This window comes from Tauraco erythrolophus, chromosome 21, assembly GCF_009769465.1.
Source record: "Tauraco erythrolophus isolate bTauEry1 chromosome 21, bTauEry1.pri, whole genome shotgun sequence".
In the NCBI taxonomy this organism is placed as follows: Eukaryota; Metazoa; Chordata; class Aves; order Musophagiformes; family Musophagidae; genus Tauraco; species Tauraco erythrolophus.
Window position 1 is genome coordinate 8605342 of NC_141485.1, and position 23787 is coordinate 8629128.

Consider the following 23787-nt stretch of genomic DNA (forward strand, 5'->3'; position numbering starts at 1 on the left):
TTAATGAAGGTGCATCCATAAAAGCCTTCCCTCCTTCCCTGCCTGATGGCTTATCTACCCCAGATGTTACAAGATAAAACTTGTGCTATGATTTGCTGGTGTAACAAATAGCTCCAAAAGGGCAAATCTGGAATGAGCTCAGCATCTCATGGGCTCTAGCAGGAATGCTCAGCTTATGGAAACATCAGGAATAAGTTTGCATGCAGTAGTAGAGGTCCAGGAAAAGAACAGCTAACGATAACAAGAAGAAATAACTTGCTGTTATGGTTCAGTAACGTGTGCTTGGCTTGGAAGCTGACTTTTTCTAGTAATGAAGATGTCAGCTAATCATGTTTGGTGTTTGAATACATAAATAATAATTCTGGGTTAAGCTGAGTTGCCTCAAATTCCCTGAGTAAATCTTTGCTCTTGTCCTCTGTCGGTATGGTTTTAGTCATCTTTATTAGTCTTAGTCTGTGCTTCTCTGAAAGATTATCTTTTTATTTGAGAATGGCTTTTAGGCAGATGGGATCCACCAAAGGCTTTTCAAGCAAGGGAGGACGTGGTTTCTGTAATTGCTCAGTGCATGGAGCATGAGGATGAGGGGTCCCTTCCAGGTCTGTAACACCAACACCTGGCTGCTCTGCATTCTGCTCCTTTCCTGCTAGTGGTTTTCTTTAACTTCATTGAAGTCCATTATAGCTTGAAGATGTTTTTGCTTTTCAACGACTTTGTTCTGAGACCCTGTCTGACTCCCTAGCAGTTGCTAGAAGTGACTTTTAGCTTTCCATTAGAAGAATTAGGTAATGTTTGCCTTTGGCACTTTCTAACTCAGACTTTTTCCTGGAGATGCAAAAATTGCATTAAAGAGATGAAAACCCCACGCTAATATTGTAGAACTAATCTCTTAAAGTCTGGGAAATGAATGTGGAACAACTAACCTTTGCTTTAGTAAGAATGGAGCTTCGCAAAGTATGATAATGGCCGGAGCGCTGCTGTTAATGTGAGGCTGGCTTGTTGCCTTTCTCCAGGGAAAGAAGGGGTGGAAACAGACCAATGGAGCAGTTGAGCATTTTCTGCTTGGGAGGAATCTCTGCTGTGGTTTTTTCCTAAAAAAAAAATTATTTTACATGCTTTGGGAGACTTTCTCAGCAGCTGAATGCATTCCACCCTAGATGTGGTTGCTTTCTTAGAAGAGTGGGAAGGAAGTGGCTGCTCTCTATATGTCAGTCTAAACAAAAGATAATTTTTTTTTTAAATTCCTCTTAATAGAAATACTCTGCCCTTCAGCCATGCTTCTATCTCCTAACTGGGACTGCACTTTTTGATACTGAAATGTAGTAATAAACGAGACTAAGAACTGGATGCTGTCCCAGTGGCTGGCTGACTATTGCTGTGGGGTGTTGCCCCAGATACCCTTCAGATAGATTCTGCGTTTGTGATTTTGCTACAACTTGAAGGTGGCAAAAGCAGCCCAGATGCTGGAACAGCAGAAGCAGCACTCGCAGGGAGGTGACGCTGCGGTGGTCCCTCAGCTGACGGATGGGCAAGGCTGCTGCGGAGCACTGGCTGGGCTGGTGGGGACAGATTCTGGGCTCTCCCCTGAGTGAATGCCTGATTTCAATCATTTTGTCCTCCGTATGCTGCAAAGTGGTTTTTGCCTGCGATGTGTTGCAACCTCTGACTCCTGGCAAATGTCAGAAAATTCTCATGAATAAACTAATCATGTCCTTTTCTTTAGCATCCTCCCGCACACCCCTGCCCCAGCCCCACTCTGCCAGCCTGAAGCAGCAGAAAGCCTTGAACCACCTGAGTGAAAATCATTTCCAGCAGAAGCTCCGTGGCGAGGAGAATCGCAGCCTAAGCCTTTCTCCTTGGGCAGAGGCAACTCCTTGCTCTGCTGCTGCCAGCTTGCTGTGAGCTCTTGCAGTGCCCGAGATTGAAGCCTTGCTGCTGCGAAGGCACGTGAGGCGTTAGGAAGGAAGGATTCGAGCTCTTTATTTTCCTGGTTAACCGTCAGAGTTCTCCCAGCTCACTGCAGTCGGAGAGGTGCCACGATGCTCCTGTATGGGCTTTACAGACCGACAATTGCAAGACTTATTTCCTGGTCACAAACCAGGCAGTGAAGAAAGAAGGATCCTGTTCTGTAGTTCTGCCAAGGTAGTGTTTTCAGGGAAGGTGGTTTAAATATTCCATTGCCTGCTTTCAGCTTGGTCTATAAGGAGACCAGCAATTGCTGCTTCTCTACCGGAGAACTTAGCAGTACAGCAGAGCCCAAGACCTTGCTTGGGAGAGTGGGAATGATGGACCTCCATCCCTATGGAAGTTTGTGACAGGCAGCAGGAAGTGTGATCTTCCAATTATTTGCAGGATTCAAGAGACAGGCAAACATCTAGGTCTCCTAGTCCAAGCTCTCTTCTCACCCCAGAAGATTGTTGCCCTGTGTGGTGTGACTGCTGCTGTCACAGGAACGAGTGTTCCCTGTCACTGCAATGAAACCAAGAGGAAATGAAAAGCCAAAGCAGCCGCCCTGTCACCACATTAACCCCTTGGAGGCTTTTTGTGCATGCACACACCCTCCTAACCACTCATTTGGGCTGGTGCACTGCCCGGTCCTCATCTTCTGTCTGCAATATCTGTCATTAAATAGGAGTTGCAAGTGGCCTGTGGTGGAGCAAACTGTATTTAACGTGGGCGGACGTTGTATCAGAGACAGCCTCAGGAGGGCATGCTGTAATTCTAGGCTTTCCTCTTACACCCCATCCCTAGGACATTATTTTCTCCCTGGTGCCTGAAGGATAAACGCGCACGACTGTCTTGCGTCAGCAGCGCTGTCAGACTCGGCCCCGTGCGACGCTGACTTGTGCTGTGGGGATGGGGAGGCATAAAGATAAGTGGTGGGATTAAAAGAAACTATAAAAATTCCTGAGACTTGATGTAGGGAGGACTGTCCTGTAATTCCTGGCTCTCTCTTTCTCCCCTCACCCTAAAAAGCCAGTGCTGGCATTCACAGATACATAGTGAGTATCTGGTCATTGAAACTGGTGGTGGTCGGATGCCACCTGAAGTATTTACAGAGAAACCTGACCACAAGCCAGATCTCCCCCTTACTCTGGCTTGCTGAAGGCTGTCCCTGGCTGGGGACACAGCCCCAGTGAGTGACAGCGTGTGTTTCCCATAGGTATGTGCATTTCCTCCCTTGTACTTACAGATTATTTCATGTGATCTGTAATGCCTGGACTCACAGCCCCATGCTGCTGCAAAAAGCACCCTCTGTAAATCAAGTCTTGTGCAATAATCTTCTGCCATCAGTGCTTGGAAGAGCTAAATGATGTGTGGTGGGAAAACACAGCTTCCACCTCTCAGATTGGGTGGAAATAGTCTCTGTGGGTGGATCAGTGTAGAGGGGAAAAAAAAAACCCACCTTTTTTTATCCCCCAAGGGAAAGGATGGCTGCTTCAGTTTACATGCTGAACACAACCTGGAGCTACAGCTCAAACTGGAGCAACTAGCACTTCCCAATAAAGGTGAGCTCTGATTTCTTGATAGCCTTACTCTACACTGTCCATGGATGATGCTATGTGCTGCACATTAAAAGTAGTTGAAGGTCCTCAGAGTAAAGCAAGTGTCCTGTGTCTGCCCTTTCCCCACCGTCCCCTTCCTTTCTCTTCCCATAGGAGAGTTTCCCGGCCCTGACGGGACCCAGCTTGAGCCACAGGAATCCTGCAGAGGAGACACATCAGGGTCCTGTACTTGGGCACTTACTGTTCCCACCTCAACCCTCTGGTCAGCAGCACTGTCTTGTGGGAATGCTTTGGAAAGCAGCTGAGAAAACAAATTTAGATGGGTAAATTAGAATTTTAAGCAGATGGCACAGCATCATCTCCGTGGTTTCTGCCTGGGGATACGCTCGAGCAGGGTCTGAGACCACTGCTGACCCCTGAACCATGCATGAGGTAGTGGGGAACAGTCCCTGTTGGCCAGAATGATGCTTATAACTTTTTTTTTCTCCCCGAGCAGAGGTGGAGTGTATGTCAAGCAGTGCATTGCCCACGGGCCCTGGGTCAAGGACAACTGTTAAGAGGTTCTTGCCAAGAGCAAGGAACTGCTGTGGGGTGAGCAGGGAGGACATAAGGGGAAAAGAGCAAACGTGGGCTGGAGGGGGTCTGATTTACAGCAACCAGATTGAGATATGGCCTGGTGCTAATTTGGTAAACTGTTTAAATGATATATTAGCAGCTCTGATGCAGGCGGTGTCTGGAAGGATTAGCATCATTGTCTTTTCAGCCCTGGGATACTGGTCTGCATCCAACTTTGTCTTTTTGATGAGAAAACCACAGTAAAACATGTCAGTGATAGTACAGCTAGCAGGGAAGCTGTGTGGATGTCCTGTGAGTGCCTGTTGCTTATCCGACTCACCGGTTAGGACACGGATCTGTTAAATATCCCTGGCTTTGTTTTGTTGTGAAGGTCAAGCCCTAGATTGTCTCTTAGAATCATAGAACGGTTTGGGTTGGAAGGGACCTCAAAGATCATCTGGTTCCAACCCCCCTGCCATGGGCAGAGACACCCTCCACTACACCAGATTGCTCAAAGCCTCATCCAACCCGGCCTTGAACACTTCCAGGGATGGGGCAGCCACAGCTTCTCTGGGCAACCTGTGCCAGTGCCTCACCACCCTCAGAGGGAAAAATTTCTTCCTTAGATCTCATCGAAATCTGCCCTCTTTCAGTTTAAAGCCATTGCCCTTTGTCCTGTCACTACATGCCCTTGTCAAAAGCTCCTCTCCAGCTTTCTTGTAACCCCTTTAGGCACTGGAAGGCTGCAATAAGATCACCCCAGAGCCTTCTCTTCTCCCCACTGAACAGCCCCAACTCTCTCAGCCTGTCTCCATAGCAGAGGTGCTCCAGCCCTCGGATCATCTTCGTGGCCTTCTCTGGACTCGCTCCAACAGCTCCATGTCCTTCTTGTGTTGGGGACCCCAGGGCTGGACACAGTACTGCAGGGGGACTCTCACAAGACCAGAGTAGAGGGGCAGAATAACCTCCCTTGACCTGCTGGCCATGCTTTTTTTGATGCAGCCCAGGATATGGTTGGGCTTTTGAGACTGCTGGAGATCTTTTGTTGGGGAAAGGCCAGGTCAGGAAGATGGCCTTTAGTGAAAGGCATGGAAAAGGTATCAGAGCTGAGGCAGAGAACTTCAGTCTGGAGCTGAACTTTCCAGGTGATCAGATGTGTGTGGCTCTGAGGCCGCTCTAATCTAGCTAGAGAGGGTGGACCACCATGGGCTTGTTTAAAGTTAATCTTAAGTGTTTTTACCTGAAGGAGAGAACCTTGGAACGTTGTAGCTGGTCAAAATACTCTCCAAAATGAAAAATCTTGTATTGTTATGTTAATATTGTTTCTGGTTTTTGGAGCTTCAAGAAAGAGCTGGTTTTAGCTGGTTTGATTTTCTTTTTTGTTTGGATTTTTCTCTTTTTCCCAAAACCAGCTATAACTAAAACCAACAACACTTTACACTGGGTAAAATCCCCTTCTTTTGGACATGAATAATCTCAGTAATAGTTTTGGTTAAGGCAACTGTTACAGACTTCTCAGAAAAACTGGGAGTTTCGTTCCTTTCTGGGAAAGAAACTGGTCAACTCTAAAAGCTGTGGCAGGTCTGAACTGCTGGCATAGCTGAGCTGGCTGCCAGTCTGGGTGACTCCGTGCCATCTCCTGCTTTAGCAGAGAGATGAGTTGCCCTGTCCAGTTTGTCTTTGCTCAACTCCAGACGCTTGGCAAGTCAAAGGTGTAGTTGTGGCTGTGGTCACTGTGCCAGGCTGAGAGGTGTGACAAGTTTTCCATGGAGAAACTCGTGACTTGGGGTGGCACTGATGCCAGGCTGAGACGTTCACGGGATGGAAACCCTCTGGTCTCTATTGTGCCGATGACAGTTGTGCTGGTGCAGGAGGAGCCAGCCATGCTCAAAGCTGGCATCAAAGCTGGGCATGGACAGGAGAGGTGGCTGCAAGCTACTGAGTGACGCGATGTGATTTCTACCCTCCCTGGCTTTCACAAGCTGCCTTTTATCCTCCTTCCAAGGTGATACCTCTGATTTATTGAAGGATCTGATAGAAACAAACGCTTCTGTTTTGATGAGGCTGTTTTGTGGGCTGGTATGACCTGCCAGCTGGCTTTTTCCAAAACGCATTATTTATTTTAGCAGCATTAGCAGATTATCGGGGCTGAATAAATCTGCATGTCTGAGTCGGATGAATTTTTTAGGCTCTCCATCCATAAGAGTTTCTGCCTGCCAAAAGATGGGAAGCTCAACAAGAGGATTGAGCACTGGCATGTGAGTGTGACAGCTCAATGTTGGCTTCTGACCGTTGGGATGCGGGGAGCCCCGGCTGCCGGAGGGCAGGTGTGTCCGTTCGGGCTCGGGGGAGGAGATAACGCTGTATGCCGAGGGTGTGTTTTATAGAAAAAATGGCAGAAGATTTAATGCTTGAAAGAGAAAATAAAATATGCTGCTTTGGAAGCAGAGACTCACGTTGCTGTTTGGGGGAGTGTCAGACCTGATCCCCCCCGCTCAGCACCTTCACTGGGGTATGGCTTTCGGGAAGGAGCGTGACCTGCTCTTTTGCTGCGCAGTTTTGGTATTGACATAATTAAATCATGGGTGTATTAAGTCAGTAGGGTTAGTTATTTTCTCTCCTGTTTGGAAATAGCTTTCTCAAAATAAGCAATATCTATAGGGACATAACTCAGCAATTCTGTGGGTTTTTTTGTGGATGAGGAGTGTGACCCTCTAGTAGCTGCCCCAAAATCGTGTGCTAAGAGTCACGCCGATGGAGGGAGCTCATCAGGTTTTTAAGATGTTTACATGAGGGGTCAGGATCACGTGGCTTGGTAAAGGAAATGGGGCTTAATATCTGTAATTAAAACTCAATAAATACAAAAATGAGGGACTTTACCAGCAATGGTAAGTTCCTATAAATGACGTTAAGACGAATTACACCTATATTGAGTTCAACTTACAGCTAAAGAAATGTATTAGGATGGCATTTAATCATTGCATTAATATTAAGAGGCTAAATCTATATAAACTCAAATCAAAAAGGGGATTGCTGTTTGAGTGATAGGTAAAGAATTTACTGCAACTCTTCAAATCTGTAATTTGCCAAGTACCTAATATTGGAATTGAATCATCTTTGTACTCCTGGGCACAGCGTAGGACCAGAAGGCTTTATTGTGATGCTTTTCCCTGCTGGCAAATATTTTCCTCCTTCCTGTAGCAAAGAGAATAACATCTGCAAAGGTTTTTCCATAGCAGCACTTTGAATCCCTAGTGGGAGAAATTACAGAAGACTGACTTGAGCTGCGTGCTGCAGCACAGCCTCCTGGGACTTGAGGTAGGATCCAGACTTCGGAGCTGTGTTCTCTAATCCATTCAGGTGCTGCTATTTTTAGGCTGGGAAAACCCCTTCTCCTTTGCATAAGCAGTTTTCAGAATTTTTAGGGATTCAGAATTGATAAATCTGTAACATCTCTACCCCGGAATACGCAAACCTGGAGATTTCTGCATTCGACTGTCACTGTTTTCTGTAGGTTATATTACTCTGTTGATACCCGTTTATGTAAAACTTAATTTTAAGAAAATTAATAGCTGCAAGTCATTCAAAATAGAATCATAGAATGGTTAGGGCTGGAAGGGACCTTCAAAGGTCATCTAGTCCAACCCCCCTGCAAGGAGCAGCGATAATAAAATAAAACTGCAAACTTAATTTTAAACTCTTTTTTTAAACTTTCTTCCTTGAACCTAGACTTTAGCAGAGATAGGCTGAAAAAGGTTTACATCCTAATTTACTTGAAGTATGAACCTTTAGAACCACCCTCCTACTTTTCCATCTTTCTTTTCTCAGCACAAGTATCTAAGTAGGAGCTTCTAGTGCAAAGGCAGAGGCAGCTGCTGCTCAGCAAAATGTGCTCTCACAGCAGCGATCAAAACACAGCTTCCTACGTTCCTGACTTACGCTCTCCCAGGGTCTACTTAGCACTCTGAAAGCTTTAAGTGTACAAATGGGAGCAAAAGGTGTGATTTATATTTATTTCTCTGCAAAGGAGGGAGGGAAAAAAAATCTGTGCAGTGAGCTGAGACCTTTTCCCATGCAGCACACCAGCACCATGAATTGGTGTAGAAATGTGTAGCTAAAAGTGGAGGCTTTTTTCTGTACAAAACGCCTCTATTTTGAGAGGTTTGCTGGGAGGGCTGTTCGCTGCCTCCTAGCAAACCCTGCGTGGGGACAAGCCGAAGAGCTGGCTGAGCTGGTCCCTTTGTCCTGTCCCAGTGGTGCTCAGAACTGCTGCTGAAAGACAGAACTGGAACCTCGGTAGTGCAGATCTTGATTCTTCCCAGAAGGCAGATATGAGCTGTGCTTGGAGGGCGTCAGCTCCTGCATGGTCTCACAAATAACTTTGCTTTGACATAGGTTTTCATTGTATTTGTCTTGACATCTTGCACGTGGGCAGGTCCAAAAGTGGGAGTTTGTTGACTTGTAGTTATTGGAGACACACCTTTAGTGCTAGAACTTGATATGAAAACTACCTGTTCTGGTTTCATTAGATCTAATATAGAAAATACTGACGCCTTTCCTTCCACCTCCTCCTCTCTCCATAGCTGTCCCAACTTCAGTCCCTTTGTGACAGTGCTGGTGCTGCTGTCTCTAACCCTCAACATCTTCTCTCCAACAGGTTGGTGGGACAAAGACAGGAGTTGTGCGCTACGTGGGAGAGACGGATTTCGCCAAAGGAGAGTGGTGCGGTGTGGAGCTGGATGAACCCCTGGGGAAGAACGACGGGGCAGTTGCTGGTACAAGGTACTGTGCGCTCTCAAACCCAGCCTGGGGCTTGCAGGGTCCTGTGCATCTCCTGGGGTGGCTGGGGGCCAAATGAACCTGGGAGGAGGACTCAGGGCTGTGCACAGCTGTGTTTGGTTGGACGTTGTGGGTTGGGAGGAAGAGTCCAGTTTTGAGTCTTTTAATAAGCTTCAGGATATCTTTGCAGGGAGATCAATAGAAACCTCATCACTGGGGCGTTTTAAAGCAGGATCAGATAAGGTCTGTAAAGAAGTAACCTGAGCAGCTTCAGGAAACAGGAGTGAGTAGGGAGAGAAGATAACTTGTAGTTTTTGCTAGAAACTGATTCTGTGATTGTATTGGCTCTGCTTTCTGCCTTCATAAACTTGCTTCTTGCACTATAATTCACCCTGTAAGAACTATAGAAGATAAAGATTTGACTCTTTTTTTCCTTAGCTTAATGTTCCTTATCCTGTTCTTTCTGGAGGCAAATTTCCAGAGATCTGAAAGAACAATTGGTGGACATTCTCTGTCCTTGTACTCGTTCTGTAGTGTGACAGCTATCTGCTGACCGATCTTGCCACCTCTGACTCCGTAGGCACCTCTGTTATTTTCTTTTCAAAGAGAAAAGCCCTTGTTAGTATCTATAAGACCAGGCAGGGACATCTCGCAGGCTTGCTGGGAAGCTGCTTCTGTTCACGTGGAAGTTAGAGAAGGGGATGACCCCCAGCCTCAGATCTTGAGCTTGGGGATGTTCAGATCTGAGACAGCAGGACTTTGACCCTGCTTCAAATACAGGTGGAACTGATTCCTTGTCCTTCACAAGTTCCTCTAGTGGGAAATACTGTTGATTTCTTGGAGCTTCTTAAGGGAATCTTGCATTAGAGGTGAGATTTGAAACTCCTCCTTTGAAACTGAGGAGCTGAGAGTTTCTCCCTTGTTAGATCTCAGGTTCTGTACTAAATGTTTCTTGTGTGAGGTCAGCCTCGTTTTGTCCAGCAACCATGTGTTTTCATGCCTTGTTCGATGTCAGGACAAGAAAGCAGAAAATGATTGGCAGCAGGTGGCTCAGTCCCAGCCTTTTCTTAAAAGAAAAGAACCGAGATGGTAGGGAATAAGTCCCAGAGGGAATCCAAGTCCCTGCTGCCTTTAACATACACTACAGATTATCTCTAAGCTTAATCTTCAGGGTGTTCAGAAATGATTTGTTGTCTCTGTGCATGTGGAAGGCAGATATGAGCCTAAGATTGCTCTCTCTGCCTCTTGTCCTCACACCTCTGTTGCTGTGTTTTGAAAAATCCAGCTTTTGGAAGTCATCTTTCTTCTGAAACTGCTACATCTTGGCTGAGGTTGTTATGGTATGTGCTGTGTCTGCTAGGCTTCTTTTGTTTCACACTGTGTCAAGAGCAAGAAAAATTGAGCTCCACAGCAGGGATCAGGAGTGAATTAAAAGGTTTGGATTAAATGGAGGAGTTTGAGGGAAGTCCATAAGGTATCCCTGCCTCTTGCATCCAAACTGATTTTGAAGATCTTCTAGCAATAATGGTTGCTAACTGATACAGCAGTGGTACACATGGACTCTCCAGCTGAAGGGCCCTCTGTCCACCAAGGATCTGGCTGCAGGTTTGTGGCTTTGTCCCTGTTTGTCCTTTGAGCCTTCATCCAAACTTCTGATTTTCTTATAGTGTGTGCTGATCTCAACAGCAGGGTTTTGGAGAAGCCAACATAGTAAAACTGATGCTGTCGGTGCGTGCTCAGTCTTCCCCATATTTGCCACTGCCACATGGGTTTTCTGATACTGCCCCGAGCTTGTCCTGCTAGAATCAGTGGGCAGAGACCACCCAGGACTTTGGAGCCTCTCTGCTTTGGTAGTGCTTGCCATCTAGTGAGCATCCTTGGCCTGGCTGCCCGAGACCAGCGCTCACTGCCGCAGTAGCCCTCTGCTACGGTAGGAGAGTAGGTCCCAAGAAGCAACTGGAGACAGTGGAGGCTGGTGGAAGCAGGAGAGCAAACGTGGGCAAACAAGTGAGCCAAGGACTCTGTCAGTCTTTGCTGCCATGGGTTCTCCAGTTGAGTTGGTGGTGAGTCACCTGAAATCTGAGGAGGGTTGCTCTGGTTCTCCTGCAGGTTCAGGAAGGGCATCCAGATCTGGATGTGCATCAAGGGAAGGATGAAGGGCCAGGGATTGCTGATCAGCTTGTGGTTCTCTGGTGGAGGCTGCCTGTGGTTCAGTTGCAGTGCCTGAGAGAAGGATGTCACTGTGGTGAGCCCCTCTCCGTGCATCAGATGGATGCTGCTGAGACACTGGAGGGTTTGCTGCATCTGCTTTCCTCTCTGCATGGGAGCCTAGAGACGTGCTGGTGTGGTTTTTGGTTTCTTATTCGCAAAGCCAAGCAAGTTCCACTTGCTCATCTCTAGTATATTAACCTTTACTTGCTTATTTTACTGTTCTTCCTTCTCTGCCTCTGTTCCTAGGGGAGTCTTGCCCACTAAACTGCTCATGCCTCTGCTTTTGCACAGTCTGAAATGTGTCAGCTACAGGCCTTGGACACTAAAGATTTTCTTTTTTTAATCTATTTCAAAGTTTTCTGTGCCATTTCCCATCTGCAGTTTACGCTGCCATCACAATGCCACTTTTCTTCCCTGTTTCTTTTCCCTAATGTGGGTATAGATCTCCTTAACACTCAGTGAGAGCAGCTCTTGGTTTTCACACAGATTTTTTTTTTTTTTTTTCCTGCCAAGTGTTCTGGACCCAATTCCTGCTTCTGAACTATAAAGGTTAATTGCAACTGCTTCCAGTGTGGAAAATGAGAAAATGAGCAGACAGTGATGCAAGTTTGGACTTGCTAAGGGCTGTCAGGGGACTTTTGAGGGACTTAGTCTTTGGCATTGTACAGCCGCAAGTACCAGTCAGTGTTTAGACCTGTGGAAGGGGCTGTGCCATGCTGTTGGTCTGCCTGTGCCTGCTTCTGTTTGAGAACATGATGCTGAGCAGGGTTTGGGCTGGTTTGCAAGAGGTCAGACTGATTTTCTTCCTTGGGTCTCTGTTGTGCAGCAAGGTCAGCCTGTAGTACGGCTGGTTTTCCAAACCCGAGAGCCTGTGTTGGCAGCAAGCAAAGGGGGCTAAGTGATTGTGGGTTATAGAGGGTTGTTTTGGGGTTTGTTTCTTTTTTAAAGATTGTTATACAGAGAATCAGGCTTGAGCAGATGTTTGAAAATGAATCACTTTCTCATCTGGCTGGGATCAGGCAGTTCTCTGGTCTCCCAAGCACAGGAGGTCTGCCTGTGACACAGCGTGTGCCTGCCAGCACTTAAAGAAAAGGGAATTGGGGAAGCAGCTGCTCACATCTGGAGAGAGAGAACTTGTGCTAATAAAGCTGGATTTATGTCACTTATTCATTAGGACTTGGTTTTTTATGTTAATATAAGACAGACTATTATAAGGCCTGGTATTTTCCCCTAACCTTGCTACGAAGCCTTTGAGAAAGAACTCTTAATGGAGGCAGTTGTCTGTGCTGGCTACTTCCTTGCAACAAGGGGATGCGATGCCTGGAGATGATCTGGCTTTACCTGCTGCAGTGCAGCTGGCCAGCAGCAGATAAACCCTGACTTGGGGTGATTGGCCCGAGCTCCGAAGGGGTTTCCAGGGTTCGATGCTGTGGGTTTGGGCTCATTTGTGTTCTGAAACAGGGCTCCAGAGAGACATAATCACTGGGCTCACTGAAATTGCGGAGGAGAGCTTGCACTGTAATTATCTGATCCTCCCTTTTTTATGCTTGCTTCTTTCCAAGTTTGTTTGCAGGGGAACCACTTTCTCTTTCTCTACCACCCAGAGGAGATGGCACACGCTGGCGTTTGCTGTAATGGTAGTTTTAGCTCTAAAGTTAGGAGCTGCTGTTTTCCCCTTCTGTTTTGAGAGGAAAGATTTTTACCCCATAGAACACTTACACAGAGCTGTGTGATTCAGATCTTTTTGACACACTTTACTTTGTGAATTTCTTGCAAAGCAGGGTAGAGAACACACGCAGGCGTCGGGAGGGAAGGTTGGGGCGTCGGGAGGGATGGACTGTGCTCTTGCTGTGTTTGGGTACTGGGATCTTTGTGATGTCCAGGCTACCAGATGGGTCTCTCCTGGCATCTCGTCACAGTGCGTGGCAATTATCTGGGGTTTCCCTGCTTAAGTATCACGAGTGAAAACGTGGAGATTGCCACTACTCTAAGTGGCAGGAAGGGTGAATAATCCAACCACTTGCACGCAGGAAACGATGTCACAGCAAAGCACCAAGAGAGGAGCTGAGGGCTGGGGTTGCATATTGCCTAGCAATGACTTTCTGATAGGCTTGGGTGAGATGGATGTTCTACCACTTCTGACTCGGTGCATCTCCTGTATTACAGGTATTTTCAGTGCCCTCCCAAGTTTGGCCTCTTTGCTCCCATCCATAAGGTGATCCGGATCGGGTTCCCGTCAACCAGCCCCGCCAAGGCAAAGAAGAGCAAACGAATGGCCATGGGAGTGTCTGCCTTAACCCACAGCCCCAGCAGCTCCTCCATCAGCTCCGTCAGCTCGGTGGCGTCGTCCGTCGGGGGCAGGCCCAGCCGCAGCGGGCTGGTAAGTGGCTCTTTCCGGGCACTGTGCAGCCTTGACCCACTTCTGCTGGCACCAGCCTCTACAAAGTGGGAGGGTTGGGGTTTTGTTTCAGCAACTGCACTGGGGCAGCTGCTCCTTCACCATCAAGGAGATGAGCGAAGAGGGGTGTGGGGTACTGTCACCCACCGTACAGAGAGTTGTAACAAACACTGAGCAATTACGACCATTAAAGAGCATGACCTGCTGTTTGCAATGGGGCGAAGCTCAGCTCCACTGTCAAGAGCAGGTTTTTTATAGGATCCCTGCAGAACAATGCTGTCACTTCTTGTCCTGCATGTAGCAGTGTGCTGTGTTGAATGGCAGTGCAAGAGCTCCTGCAGTGACTACGTTCTACTGTGGAGGGGTGACAGTGTCCCGGGCCACGTGCCGCGTGCTTTGGAAGGTACTCAAGAAGGCAGGCACCAGAGCAGGCAGCAATATTATTCAAAGCTCTGACTCTGCCGTAGCGTGTGCTGCATAGCACCTGCAGTCATCTGGGCTGGGAACAAGGGTGCAGTGTCCGTTACTGGGAGCGGATCCAACTAGCCCCTACCAGAGATCAGTACTTCCAGCTGAGCTCGCTGTTGGGACTGCAGCAGTGTGGGTCATCAATAAAATATAATTAAGAAGGCAGATGATACAGTGCATGATCATCTTTCCTGACCTAATTCCCACCCCACATCCCGTCCCTTAGGAAATGGTCCTTTCATTGCAGCGTAGCAGAGCTCTTGAGCTTGCAAGCAGCGTCCAAATGTTTTGCAGACTTGATAACCCCACCTGTAGAGCCCAGAGCTGGAACTGCAGCTCTGTACAGCCTAAGAAATGATCAGTAGGTGAGCTGCGTTCCAGATAGAACAGGGGACTTCAACCTGTTCCAGACTGGGAAGGACATAGCTTTACCCCTGTCTCTTTTTAACACTTTTCCAGCTGACAGAGACCTCTTCTCGATATGCCCGAAAAATCTCTGGCACCACAGCTCTGCAGGAGGCACTGAAGGAGAAGCAGCAGCACATCGAACAGCTACTGGCAGAGCGTGACTTGGAGCGGGCTGAGGTTGCCAAAGCCACCAGCCACATCTGTGAGGTGGAGAAGGAGATTGCCATCATGAAGGCCCAGCACGAGCAGGTAGGAGGTGATGTGACTTTATTGCTAACGTGCAGGTATCTGGTGTCCTCTGAAAGTTTCAGATCACAACGCTACCTGCGTATAGCTTCCTGATGTGAAACCTGGGCTCTGAATTCCTGTCTTTTGTGTGAAGACAGCGTCCTGCATGGTGGGTTAACCTGAGGCTCCTTCTCCGCTCCTGTCAGTGGAACATGTGCTCTCTCTGCGTCAAGCCAGGAGCAGAAAAAGGACAGTAGATAGTTTGTGTCTGGTGGATCAATACATTTGACTGCTGAAACACAAGTGGAGGGCAAACTCATTCCCCTCAGCCACCCGGTCTGGCCTTGGCTGTGACTGCATTGCAGTGGATTTCTGATGCTATCGGACACTGCTGAGAACATCGGCTCAGTTCATACGTCACTGCTTTCCTGCCAGAGGGGATGTTTTGATCACCTTAATGGAGTCAAGAGGTCCATAAGGAAAACAGGCTGATCACATTAACTCTCTTCTTTTTTTTTTATTTTGCACAAGCATTTATACAAATGGTATTTTATGGACTTGAATGCTTAAAGGAAGGAGTTGTGTGTTTGCTGTTCATCAATATGTGGCTCTTCAGTAACTGCAGTTGCCCTGAATTCCTTGCTCATGTTTATAAACCCCAGTCAGCTACTAGGGAGCAGGGATGGCACCATATGTCTGTGTGTGGTGGGCCACACCTGCCTGTGAGAAATACAGGAGAAACTGGCAAATCAACTGTGAGCTGATGTCTTCCTTGTCCGCGCTATTTTTCAGTAATTAGCAGTAACAAATGAATTAACTCAAGTCTGAAATGTCTCTCTTGCTTCAAGACCAGGGCTGAATTGCATCTAGTAGCCTCAGACCAGACTTTCAAAACTGTTCAGGCTTCAAGATCTTAACTCTTAATCAGAACTGGATTGTCCAAAGGGTTTAAGTCAGGGAGGCACTGAAGCATGGATCAACTTTACGGCAGCTGGAAACTGAGCAATTTGTTTCTTTTTGATACCTACATACTGGGCTTTTTGGAAAATCTACCTTCTTACCATAGCATCCTCTGAAATAGATCATCGAAACCTTTTGTTCCCTTGTTCTGATCTTTTTTTAAACAACTCTATACTTCAAACATTTTTGTGTCTTGGGCTCTTTTTTTGTTGCAGTACGTCACGGAGGCAGAAGGAAACCTCCAGCGAGCACGAGCACTGGTGGATGGGATGCAGAAGGAGAAGATTGAGCTGTTGAATCAACTGGAAGAGGAGAAGAGGTAAAGCAGGAGTGGATGAATGTGGAGAAGGTTAAGTCATGGAGGAGCTGAGGCTCTTACCTGAGAGCGTCATTCATTGGATCTGAGGAGACAGGAGTGACTAGGAGAGTCATCTTTGGATGTCTTCTGGCACTTCAAATATGCTGTGTTCCCCTCTCCTGGCCACTGTCATCTCTCTGCACGTAGGGAAGGAGTGTGCCGCTTCAGGTAGCGGGAGGTTTAGAAGAATTTTGCTGCAATTGCACATCTGATGTGACTCTTGTCTAGGACTGGGCATCCAGTACAGTGACTGCCCCCATTTGCTGACAAACTGCTGCTAATCTCAACTGAATGGTGAACTGTTTTCCATTAGTTTTGTACATTCCCGTGTCTTATGGCTCTCAGAGAAGACAGGATGCTGTATCATTCTGGGGGAGTTGCAGTGAGCTAATTCTTGTGACTTGAGCAATCTCAGGTTTCTTTAATATGCTCAGCTGAACCTGCCCCCTTGTTGCAGTGCGGCTGGAAGGCAGAAGACAAACAGCTGGTGAGGACAGCTCATGCTAGTGGCAGCTCTGTTTTGCTGCCAAAAGGTGTAATTACTCCAGTAATATCTGGGATTTGATACCCTGACCAAACTCAGCCCTGTTGCTGTGTAAACTGACTTTTCTCAGTAAAGGTGAGATTGACTCATGGCAAGGGTGTGGACAGTGACAAAACCTTGCCTTCAGGTGCTCTGGGCTAAGGATACAGTATGAAATAACAGTACTGGATAATAAGCAGAACTGTGTGGGCCAGGCCATCCCAAACCCCTAACCTTTCTGTACAACTTGGCTTTGCTAAAGACCATTTCTTTCCCTTCTATTTACGATGTGATGACCCTAAGGACATTCCTTTGGAGGAAGGGAAGTCAAACTGGAGTACAACCATAATGCAGAGTGATTTGTCATGTCCCCATGTCCCAGAGGCCCCATCTGTGTATATATGATGATGCATACGTTTCCTCTCTGGATAAGAGTGAAGATCTGCTTGTTGTTCTTGGAGTCCAATTGCTCCATATATATTAAGTTCTCCAGTGGATATAGAAAGACATTTCTGTGTATTAAGTAACTGAAAACAGTGCTGATTTCCACTGAGCGATGCCCCTCCTGAGGATGAATTGTTCCTCCATACATAAGTGTCTCGGTTCTCTGGGTAGGCAGCTCGCTTTCCCAGCTCCAGGAGGCCCTTTAACCCAAGACAGCTGAGTTCTTTCCTAAATATCAACAGATGCTTCCTCTAATTAGAGGAGGTTTAGACAAGAAAGCTTGTTTATGAAGTTAGATGTGTACACTCACAGCTATTTTTATCTGTAACAGAATCAGTGTCCTTACATCTGGCTACTGGCTCAACATCCTCATTATTGACTTTTTTTTAAAATCAGTAAAGAAAACAGAGGACTGAGTTTAGCAGAAGAACAAATTATTTTTTTATCATTACTGGATTTTTCTTTTCAGACTTTCAAAAGAGTCATAGGCACATCTGCGTTTGTGCATGTGGTTTTTGTGTGCATTTATGCATGACTGGCCAATACAATTTCTGGTGAAGGTTTTTCTGCTGAGGTAGCTCACTGTTTTCACGTTGTGGAAACATTAAGCATTGCCCACTCCTTTGCTGAGAATGCAGGGACTCTGGTTCCCTTGGAATATTTTGTATTGACCCTGTGCATTTGGCCCAGGAGTTGCCCAGTGCTTGGTTGCAGGATAACAGGGTCTAAGAAAACCAAGGAAACTCAGTTGTGGCTTTCATGTTTTTGGGATCCCAGTGTCAATGAGCAGCAGTCGTGCTTGCTGAGAGGTGGTGCAGCAGAAACAACATGTCTGTGAGTGTGTATGTATGAAGGCAAATGTTTGCTGTGCAGAAGGCTTATTTCCTAACTGTCCTGCTCCATGTGTCTTGCTGTTTAGCTTCTGCTGAGCTGATTGTGCACAAAGGTTGTCTGTACCCCTCTCCTCTCAGACTTGGGTTGTGCAGGGAGCTCACATGCAGCGGCTGCTTAGAAATGGGATGCTGCTCTGGCTGTCACTGATTGTTCTTTGTGTCTTTTCCCCTCCCCAGGAAAGTGGAGGACTTGCAATTCCGTGTGGAGGAAGAATCCATTACGAAGGGGGATCTGGAGGTAAATCTCAGCACCTTACCAAAATACAGGGTCAAACCCTGAAACTGCATGTGAGGCCTCACTTGAGTAATTTCTGCCACCTTTTGCTCAGCTCCAAACAATGTCTTATCTTTATTGATGCTTCGGACCTGCTGCAAACACCATGGTATAAACTGTGAGGATTGTTCTTTGCTATGCTGCCCAGTGGCCAATAATGCTAGGGGCTGCCTGGAATTAATCACACGCAGCCAGCCTGGCTTTAAATGCTGCCGTGAGCTGCCAAGCTGTGTTAAAATCTGACTATATCTGAACCCATTTCAACATATGTTTGTCCACTGTAGAAATGAATTGACTGCTCAGTCACTGCCCTTGCAGTGTTCTGTTATAGGCAGCTAATGGGTGTGCAGTCTCCCAGTCTCATGTTATTCTATTCTAGCTGGAACGTGCACTGGCAGCCCAGAAAGCCAACCATGTCCTGGGCTGCATCCAGAGCAGCGTGGGCGGCAGGTCGAGGGAGGGGATTCTGCCCCTCTGCTCTGCTCTCGTGAGACCCCCCCTGCAGTGCTGCATTCAGCTCTAGGGTCCCCAACACAAGAAGGACATGGAGTTGTTGGAGCAGGTCCATGAAGATGCCCCAAGGACTGGAGCACCTCTGCTATGGAGACAGGCTGAGAGAGTTGGGGCTGTTCAACCTGGGGAAGAGAAGGCTCTGGGGAGACCTTCCAACAGCCTGCCAGTACCTAAAGGGGCTACAGGAAAGCTGGAGAGGGGCTTTTGACAAGGGTGTGTAATGATAGGACAAGGGGGTGATGGCTTTAAACTGAAAGAGGGGAGATTTTGATGAGATCTAGGGAAGAAGTTCTTCCCTCTGAGGGTAGTGAGGCACTGGCACAGGTTGCCCAGAGAAGCTGTGGCTGCCCCATCCCTGGAAGTGTTCAAGGCCAGGTTGGATGAGGCTTTGAGCAACCTGGTGTAGTGGAGGGTGTCCCTGCCCATGGCAGAGGGGTTGGAACAAGATGATCTCTAAGGTCCCTCCCAACCCAAACCATTCTATTATTCTGTGAAATGCCATGTATCAGTCGATCTGCAGTATCCTTGTTTGGAGTCCTCTGCCCCAAAGCGTGGGGTTTGACACTAGGACACTCTTTCGTTTGGAAGGGCTGTTCCTCAGAGCAATGCTGTTGCAGTGAATATTGTGTAAAGTGGAAGTGGTGGTGGGAGGTTGCCCTTGAGTGGGAGACTTTTCCATGGGGTAAGAAAAGGAAATGAAAGCATTTCTGTGAAAGCAAAGCTCTGCTCTACATGTACAAATCAAGGGACTTGCCCTTGTCTTTAGAGTGCTAGGTGAGCAACAGCCAGCAATGTCAAGGGACCTGCTTCTGTGCTTCACTGTCAGTCATAGCAAAAAAGCCCAGGAAAATGGGGAGACCAGATATTGGAGTATGTTGACCCTCTTGGCATAAACCTCCCCTCTTTATCTGGAAGCTGAAGCAGGGATGGGTTTGGCAGGGTATCAGTCGGCCATGCACTGGTAGCAGACCTTTGCTAAAGGACAGCAAGTGCAGTTCCTGCCTAGCGTGCGGGTGCAAAATCAGGTTTCTGTTGATTCATGGCCTTAGATGATGGATTTCCCCCAGTGCCGTAGAGAAGGGTGATTGATCCATCACTACTTTTGAGTAGTGAATTGTCCCTATGTGAGCTTTAGGTGTGTTAAGCCTGGCTGTAGAATAATAACACTAGGTAGCAGATATATTTTGGGAAAAAAACCCATGTGTTTTAGAAAGGTGGTAAGCTGCTGTGACATAAGTGCTGCTGTAACTGCAGATCCCAAACTGAGGATAGATCCTGATTTTCATTCAGGCTGGGAAGGAGTTGCTTTGCAACAGGGACATGGCCAAGATTCTTGCAGGCTGCCAGGGTCCTGTCCCCACTTCCATGTTCATCTGTACAGAAGAACAAATAAATTTTTAGGAAAGAGTCATGGAGCAGCTTGATTGTGTTTTTTTCTTTTTTTCTGTGATCCAGAGAACTGGGACGTTCCCCCGTAGGTCCAAAAGCAGTGTCGACACAGATGTTGTCGGAGGGCTTCGCTGTGGTCAGTCTTTGATTGACCAGTCTATGGCCAGTCAATGATTGACCCACTGGGTTTAATTCTCACTTTCCTGCTTTGTTGTGGAGACAGTTAGGATTTCCAGAAGCAAGTAATTCACCTAAAGAAAAAAAAAAATCCTTCGCTGGAAGTCAGGAGGATAAGTGCTCCTTCATGTTGCAGTGTGTTTCCTGGGAAATGGTTGTCCCCGATATTCTTCATGTAGAATCACAGTGACATCAACCAGTGGCTGCTGGCCCAGCCCTTCGCATCTCTAGCTAGAGCTGAGCTAACCACACAAATACAAAAGCAAAGCCCAGTCATGGTTGTCTTCTCTCCTCTGGTCTTGTAGTCCTCTTATGCAGCAACCTTCTGAATACCCAGAGGAAAATGTTTATCTTGCACATAACAGACAGTAACTGACATGATGGTAAGAGAAGATTATCTCCTCCTGGATGTAGGGGTTCTGCTGAAGGCTAGGCTAAATCTCATGGTGCTTCTCACAATATCATGTAGTTTTTGGATAAAGCTGAGACATTCAGGTGTTGAGCATGTGGTGGACAACATTCATAGAAGCTCTTTGACCAAAGAAATCAATGTTTCTGAAGCCTGGAGAGATGGATCAAGGTTTTTGACCTCTGATAAAGAAAGAGCTGTGGATTTAGCCTGGAAATGTAGTTGTGAATTCAACCCATTTTTGATCCTGGTTGGCAATGCTGATGCTATACTGCTGTGGAAGGTGAAAAGCAATTGCAGCAAAACAAAACTTTTTAAGAAAAACTTTTTAAGGTGGAAGACTGTTGTTATAGGAAATAGTTCCTTGAAGAGGTTAATATCTCACACTCGTCTCCTGGAACCTACCTCATACCTTGAACACCAGTGGGAAGTCAATTTGTAATTTGTGAATAGTAATTGAAGGCTTATAACAAGAAGTAGGTCTAAAATTCAGATCTGAATTTCCTCAAAGTGCAGGAAAACTTTGGATTTGAGACTCTGAATTATACCGGGTAGGCAAATCAATTTGCATAAAATAAGAAATAACACAGGACTTGATGCAAATCTAAAATGAAGCTATGCTTGAGGACTGTAAAACAGTTGATATAAATTTCTTCCCTGATTATTTTTCTCCTCTATTTTCATGTGCTTTTCCAGACTTGGAAAATAGCAGGATTGGTAGATACTGAGCAAGAATATCAGATGGAACTGAGATAGCTTGGCTGGGAACTTGAGTGTCAACCTCCAGGAGTCTTGAGAGAGTCTTTGGGAGATTAGTTTTGTAACAGGTCAGCATCTTCAGGTAGCCAGTATCTGATGTTCTGCCACCAGTTAAGGTAATTTCAAAAGTTTGCGTTGCTGAAGTTTCACTTGGGGATTTTGAGCTAGTGTAAATTGAGGAAAAATTCATTAGTATTAATGGAATAATTATCTCTGTAAATAAAATTGAGCTTAGAGCTCCATCTTGAGATGTGAATCTTCAAGCTTTGCAGAGAGTGGGAGAAGCCACTCAGTACAAAATTAAATTCCTTTATTTTTCTTACTAGGATGCATTCAGCCAAGTTTTGCACTTCAGTGATATTGTTTGAGGGGGTTGATAATGTTTGGGTACTTGAGACCACGTCTTTTTTTTTTTTCCTCCTTCAGGGGTCAAATAGACCACATAAAATATGGAGTAGTCTGAAGGCATCTGGCAGTTGAGATCTTGACCATCCATGAATTCATGTATAATGATGCCTTTCAAGCCAGAAGAGAAAACATGGATTTTTACCAACTTCAGCTTCCATCGTTTGTAGACACCTAACCAAAACTTTCTTTATTGTAGGAAAGGGCAGAAAAATCCCTAAAAGCAGCTCTAATAAAGAGGGGAAAGCAAATAACTATATGGAAAATGAAGGTCAGAAAATGGGAGGGTGGAACCCAGTTTTCATCAGGTTTGTTTGCTTTTTGGTAGGTCTAGTTTAATTCAAAGGAAAATGTTGGTTTTGTAAGCTGCAAAATGTGAAGGCCAGAGTTTGCATGCGTTTTCCCATGTCTCCTCTCCTCTTTTATTTATGGGAAACTTTACATGATATTACAGTGGTGGTTGTGGAGTCCTGAGGTTTGCTGCCAAGTGCAGCTAAATGGTACTTCTGATTTTTTTCTGCTTTAAAAGTGAAGGGCACTGAAGCGATGCCCAGAGTCAATGCTCCTGGGTTTGGGCAGGTTACATAAACTTCTTGTGCTCAGTTTACTCATCTGTTTAAAAAAAAAACAAAAACACACACACACAAAAATTCTGTTTTCTTGTGTACAAGGCTGTTAGAGTTTTGGTGTGCAGAAATCACTTTGAAACTCATAGCAGTCCTCCTCAAACCTAAGGCACTGATGTATGTAACAGTTTGGCATCTAAATTTCTCGGATTTGCTTTCAGGGCGGCGTATTTTTGGTTTTAGCAACACACTGTGTACAGTGTGACCTGCTTTTTTCCCCCCTACCTAGTGCAGGGTTCAAGCTGTCTCCGGAGCAAAAAGAGGATGGGAACTTCCAACTTTTTCAGTCTGCCTTGGGATTCTCCTTGAGGAGAGATGTGGAGAATCATTGCAAGATCTTTGCATTCTCTTGGGTGGTGCAAGGGTCTTGCACTGGTGGTCTGCAGTGGTGGGAGCTTTGCTTTTTAGGAAGTGTCTTCAGCATAGTCTTGATGCAGGAAAACACTGAAGCAGCTCTCTACTGCGGAGGGATGTTTTCCCATCACAGAAGCCATTTTCTTGTGAATAGCTGCTGCGAGTACCATGTAAAATCCCGTAGTGACCGTTTTCTGTTTGGTTGGATTTTTCCTGCTTGTTTGGATCTTTATTCTCCTCCTGTTGTGAACTGCCTTTCCTTGTCTTGTACACTGAAGATGATGTTGCAGCCTTCTCTTTCCCTCTTTCTCTCTCTCTCTCTCCCCCTCTTCCCCATCTCCACTCTTCTTTTTTTCCCCTCTGTGTGACCAGACTCAGACGCAGTTGGAGCATGCCCGAATACGGGAGCTCGAGCAGAGCCTGCTGTTCGAGAAGGCACAGGCTGAAAAACTCCTCAGAGAATTAGAGGACACCAGGGTAACGGACCCCCGCTTGCCCTGCCTGCAGAACAGCGCGCTTGCCCCCTGCGTTGATGCTCATGATGCCTTGCTTTGGGTTTCTCTTTTTTTTTTTTATGGTTTGTGGGGTTGATTGATTTTTGGCTTGAATTTAGGCTTTCTCTGATTTTTTTTTTTGTTTGGTTTTTATTTGCTCTCTCTCCTGGAAATGGTAGCATTATATAATTTGTAGCTTCGCTTCTTGTGTGGGGACTTGTTTCTCAGATTGAGTTTGCTTCTCTGCCCCATGCCACCATTTGACACATGAGCTCTTCACAATTCATCATTCAATTAACATGCCCGAATGATAGCTGCACCCTGCACAATTCATTCTGCCTCCAGGCTCCCCCAGGCTCTAATAGGAATTAACATTGCAATCAGCATTCCCTTTATTCCCCCCCCCCCCGCCCGCCAGCTGTGGGAGCTGCCATCTGAAATGGAAGATACTGGTGAGTGCAGGTGGACCAGCTCTGGTCCTCGGCCGTGCCTGCGATGGTACAGGCTGCCCAGAGGACCAATGTGTCTGATCCTGAAAGCAGCCCAATGTGGAAAGGGCTTTTCCATGCTGGTGTGGTGTGGGAAGCGGTGAACTTGCCTACAGTGAGCTTGCTCCTCACCAATGAATGTTAGAGCTGTAGAAAACACGAACGTGAGGT

The 23787-nt window shown here is 46.5% G+C and overlaps 1 protein-coding gene across 1 annotated transcript in view; it reads left to right on the forward strand.

The window, feature by feature from the left end:
- The window catches only part of CLIP2 (CAP-Gly domain containing linker protein 2), a 59945-nt gene that overhangs the window by 23164 nt on the left and 12994 nt on the right, over positions 1-23787 (forward strand). The window contains exons 3-8 of the mRNA XM_009992751.2: positions 8716-8840; positions 13215-13428; positions 14374-14571; positions 15726-15829; positions 17906-17966; positions 23007-23111. Of these exons, the coding sequence (XP_009991053.2) occupies positions 8716-8840; positions 13215-13428; positions 14374-14571; positions 15726-15829; positions 17906-17966; positions 23007-23111 (807 nt within the window). The remainder of the gene's footprint in view (positions 1-8715; positions 8841-13214; positions 13429-14373; positions 14572-15725; positions 15830-17905; positions 17967-23006; positions 23112-23787) is intronic.